General features: G+C 35.3%; 1 protein-coding gene across 1 annotated transcript; it reads left to right on the top strand.

Annotated features, from left to right (window-relative positions):
- The first annotated feature begins 891 nt into the window (after positions 1–891).
- On the top strand, positions 892–4,164 carry LOC113159749 (nuclear autoantigen Sp-100-like). The gene is made up of 8 exons (XM_026356630.1): positions 892–920; positions 1,038–1,192; positions 2,140–2,314; positions 3,130–3,198; positions 3,405–3,521; positions 3,632–3,762; positions 3,890–3,948; positions 4,032–4,164. Exons 2-7 carry the CDS (start codon positions 1,058–1,060, stop codon positions 3,929–3,931), a joined length of 669 nt encoding a protein of 222 aa, XP_026212415.1. The 5' UTR covers positions 892–920; positions 1,038–1,057; the 3' UTR covers positions 3,932–3,948; positions 4,032–4,164.
- Positions 4,165–4,885: the final 721 nt, after the last annotated feature.

The following is a 4,885-nucleotide window of genomic DNA, read 5'->3' as shown; positions in this document are numbered from 1 at the left end:
AAACAGGATCAAGTCTATGAAAGTGGTATTTCATTAACTGTGTTAACAGTAAACACATGTTCACAAACTTTATCTCCTGATGAACACCTGACATGTTAGTTTGGAATGATCCTCACTTTTTAACTCTCATAAGCTGCATTAAGGTGCGTTTACAAACCACTGGATGAAATTTTCAGTGATTCTCAAATGTACACAGTGTAGACAAACTGGTCTCTTTGAAATCATTTTATTAAGTAAACAAATTCTTTTATATCCCTCAAAGAATTGTTTTTGCCATGTTTTTGTACTCGTGTAGCACAGGTTTATAATTTTATATTTGTTTGTGCACATCTCTGGTGACATAGGGTTAGGGTTAGAAAGTTAAAGCTGTAAACATAAAAGAAAAGATGGACACTTGCTTCACTGAGTTGAGTTCATCATAAGAGTTTTAGGCATCACAGAGTTGGACGTCAACAACATAAATAAAACTACTTTTCCAACCTGCAGAATTATTTCTCCAATTTTTGTGGTGACCACAAATCTATAAGTGATGTGAGAGAAACCTGGGAACATGTCATCTGTTTTGTCATTGTTGTGCTAATTCAGTTTTTTAGTAATTAATATAAATGGGAGGACTTGGTCACTGTGACTTTGACATTAACATTTAACAGCTGTACACATGTACAGTACTAGAGTGATGTACTTGAGATACCAAGTTAATAAACAGAACCCGTCTCCAGGTTGTGTACTTATACTAAAACTGTGAAAAGCTCAACTCAGGTTTAAATAATTTAGGATTAGAGGTTTTTAGATTAGAAGTCCTCAGACCTGAGACCTGTCGTCGTAGAAACACTTTCTATTTCCAAACGTCACTGACGTGGGCAGATCTTAGGATTCACACCAGGTGTGGTCAGACAGGACAGAGCCTTTGTTTCAATCAGGTTTTCATCTTGACTTATAACCATGAACATCCTGTGAACCTGTTTCACTCCCACAGTTTTATTTTAACTCTCCCTGTCACCTCAGGTTTTTTAATCTTATTCTTTATATTTTCACAGAAGTTGAAGTGTCTGCTCTGATGGATCTGCTGGAGACTGAGGACCTGCTGCGTTATTTTCGGCGCAATAAAACATTGATGTCCTACATGGACAACCCGCAAATCTTTCTGAGGCAGCTCAGGGACCACGACCTGATCCCAGAGGACAGATACCAGGTGATGAACTAAGGCAGATATGTTGGGAATTACTTTTTTTGAATTAGTGTTTCTGTTAAGTGGCCACTGAACTTGTCTTAGGTTCCTGAGGACGTTTCCTCTTCGAGGAGATAGGTCAACTTTATCAGATGAAGCCAGAAGGCAAAACATCTTCAAGAACAAGTTCAGTTGATCCTGAACAGAAATGTTGGGGTAACCATGATCTGAAGGACTGAGAATCTGCACAGACTTTGTGATTTCTCTCCTCTCTGCGCTTCTCATGTCGCTTATTTAAATGAAATGCGCGCCCTTGTGCACGCTGGCACGTATGAAAAGTGTCCAAAAACGAAACACATACTAATGAAAGACACTCACACACGATGAGGAGGAGTTATCTCTCTGTGAGGTCAAAGAAACAAAGAAAGAAAGAAAGAAAGAGGAAGTCAACACGTGCAGTGTGGTGACTAATGTTGTGTTTAACATATTTGTGGTTCAGTCCTAGACGTTATATGACATTAAAAACACAATATTTTAAAACTGTAAATGTCAAATACTGCAGGCTCCAGTACATAAGTTTAATCCACTGTATTGGACTTAAGTTAAATCACACTGTTCTCATCAAATCCAGATCATTCAGAGTTCACTATGAATAGTGAGTAAATACTAAGAAAAACCATCAAAGATTCTTTATGATAATATGAAATGTTTCATATTTGCTGTCATTCTAACATAACGTGAACATGATCATGGTTCAGGTGCAGCCTCAGGTTTAGGTTTCACCAGAGAAGAAGTGCTTTGTACACAGTGTTGTCAAAAATAGCAGAAATGTGCGGCTGGATCGTGTAATGGTAACATCACCGCCCTCCAATGTGGGAGAACGGGTTTGAATCATTTATCAACATAGGAAATATGTAAAACTCATTACTGACTTAGTCATGATGCTTTTTTTTTTTTTTTTTTTAATGCAGATGGTGAATCGCATGAAGAGCAAAGAAAAGATAAAGGATGAAATTTATGATATTTTGGACAAGATTGAGAGAGAGAAATCAGACTGCATCCTTGATTTCTGGAAATGTATCTTCATAAAGGACATCATGAAACTATACCCAACACTCCAAGAGCTGTACAACAATCTCCTGAAAGGTACAGCTCAGTTTTTTAAATGGTCATCGGCAGTGAGTTAAGAATTGTGATGCTGCTTATTAAACTGATGTTACTGTTATTGGTGCTGTTTTGTTTTTCTTCTATTCCAAGATACCGGACAGGTAGTTTGCTTTAAGCATGTTGCAGCACCTGAAACTGGTCTGTTGTGAATTCATGTTTCCTCTATATCTTCTGGATCTGCTGCCAGGTTGTTCTGTCCCCTGAAGACAGTTTTCAGTCTGTGTGTGTTTGGGTTTGCACCATACATGAACAAAGAGCATTTTTATTTTTTTAACACACTGCAAGTTGCAAAAAAGAAAATAGATATAAATAGATATAGACATAAAAGAAATACATATCTCATGCTTGCCTGGCGTCATAACTGCAAACATTGCTCTTTTCTGAGATCAGCATTAATGTAGAGGTGGGTGGAGGAATTGAAATCTGACAGACGTGGCTTTGATGTCATGGTACCTCATGAAACTGAAAAACCACACTAGTAATGGTAAATTCTATTTTTTAATAACAAATGCATTCTCAAAAACCAAGGCTACTCAAGATGCAATATTTTTGCTCACTCAAAATTTGGATTCTGTGAAAGTTTAATGAATTAAGGTGCACATAGCATTAAAAAGATCAAATTCTGCACTTTCGTCTCATTTCTTTTGATTCTGAATCCGAATCAAACGTCTTTGAAAGAGACAAAGAGCAAATGCAAATGTATAATCAGCCAAACCTCAGGAAGTCAGGAGAGGCATCATGCAAATGTAAAAGTAAATTAAATTTACCTGCAGGGTTTTTCCATTTTGACACAGAGCAAGAGCAGCCTGGTCCTTCATCTCAGACCCCAGTTCACAAGAAGAAGTCCAAGAAAACAACTTTCTGTAAGTAATTTATAGTGTAGTATCTTATAAATTGGTTCATCAGTGTTCATCATCATTCTGTAAAAGATCACAGACAACAGTCTTCTCAGACTTCTTTAGTAGCCTGGTGGGAAAAACAAAAATGATCGAAATGTTTAAATCAGAACTAAAGAAAGTTTCTCATTTGGAACCAAGGAAACATTTTTTTTTTTTTTATCATGTTCCAGCAGCTCCCTCGAAGAAAGGAGAAAGGGCAGGTGTTAGACCAAAAACCAAGAAGTTCGAGGTGCCTGTGACCTGTGGAAAACTGACAGGGACACTGAACAAAGACAAACTGACTAAAGGTCAGAACAAAAAGAGAAACTTCAACAAATGTTATTAGTTGGAAAAAGACAGTGGTATGGTGGGTGTCACAGCAGATGATTTATACATACGTTGAACATGTCTTTTTCAGGTGAAGAGTGCATTTTGTACGATAAGCAATGGTTTACTCCCCCTGAATTTGAGCTGTGGGCAGGGATAAAGTCAAAGAACTGGAGGAAAAGCATTCGATCTAATGGCAAAACTCTGAAGGAATGTTTGAAGGTTTGTTGACAAGTCATTTTAATTGTAGAAAATGTCTAAACTGTGACAACGATCGCTCATGGTTTCCTGAAAAAGTCAAGTTATTTTCTTTTTGTTTTTATTTTGTTTGTGTTTAATGTCACTACAGAAATGGAAGACATACCCCCCAAGATTCAAAGGAGTTGCCTAAAAGACATGAGAAAGAAAGTAAGAGCTGTGAAAAACCTACATACATTCTGACCGTGTTTTATCTTCTTCTGACCTGATCCATTCTCTCACTTTCTTCCAAGAAACCTCAGGCCAAGAAATCCCAGGCAGAAAACACAAAACAAATAGCCAAACTTAGTAAAAGTACTTGGTACATTTGTTTTTTATGTTTAACTTCAAGAACAGAAAGACATCCTTTTTTTTTTTTAATTTGTAGTGACTTAATCTTTTTATATATATATATATATATATATATATATATATATATATATATATATATATGTATATATATATATATATATATATATATATATATATATATATATTATGTGTGTATATATATATATATATAAAGAACAAAGACAAACTGGCTAATCTGATTATATATGTATAATCATATCCATGATTATTATGCATTGCTTGACTTTAAACAGCTGAGGTGTTTGAGTGATGTGCTTGTTATAACATTGTTTATGTTGTTCTTTCAATAGTATCATGATATAGTTTTAAGTCTATGTTGCCCCCTCCCCCCCCATAGTTATTATGTTATGATTTCCCTGGTTTTGCTTTATCCTGATATATTTTTACTTGCAGTGCACCAAAAACATACAATTATTAGATATAATTCATTTAAACTGTCATTTTTCTCCTTTGTAATAAACTGACTGTGACAGCCTATCACATTAAACTGTGTTATTATTAACTCACTGAGAAAAAGACAAAATGGCTGAATCTTGAAATTATTCATTTTGTTTTATTTCAGGCCCTAAAATAAAAAATCTGAATTCTGGATGATAAGTAACATTCATGTTTCTAACATTTATTCAAACAAACCCTAAACTCAGATACAACTCACTTATTGTTACTTACTTACATCCCTGTGTTAGAAAGTTAAAATAAAGTAGTGGAAAGGCTCATTATTTAACGCCTTGTTAAA

Source organism: Anabas testudineus, chromosome 8 (assembly GCF_900324465.2).
Source record: "Anabas testudineus chromosome 8, fAnaTes1.2, whole genome shotgun sequence".
NCBI lineage: Eukaryota > Metazoa > Chordata > Actinopteri > Anabantiformes > Anabantidae > Anabas > Anabas testudineus.
Note: the sequence above shows the minus strand (reverse complement) of the source record. Positions and strands in the feature narration are given on the sequence as shown.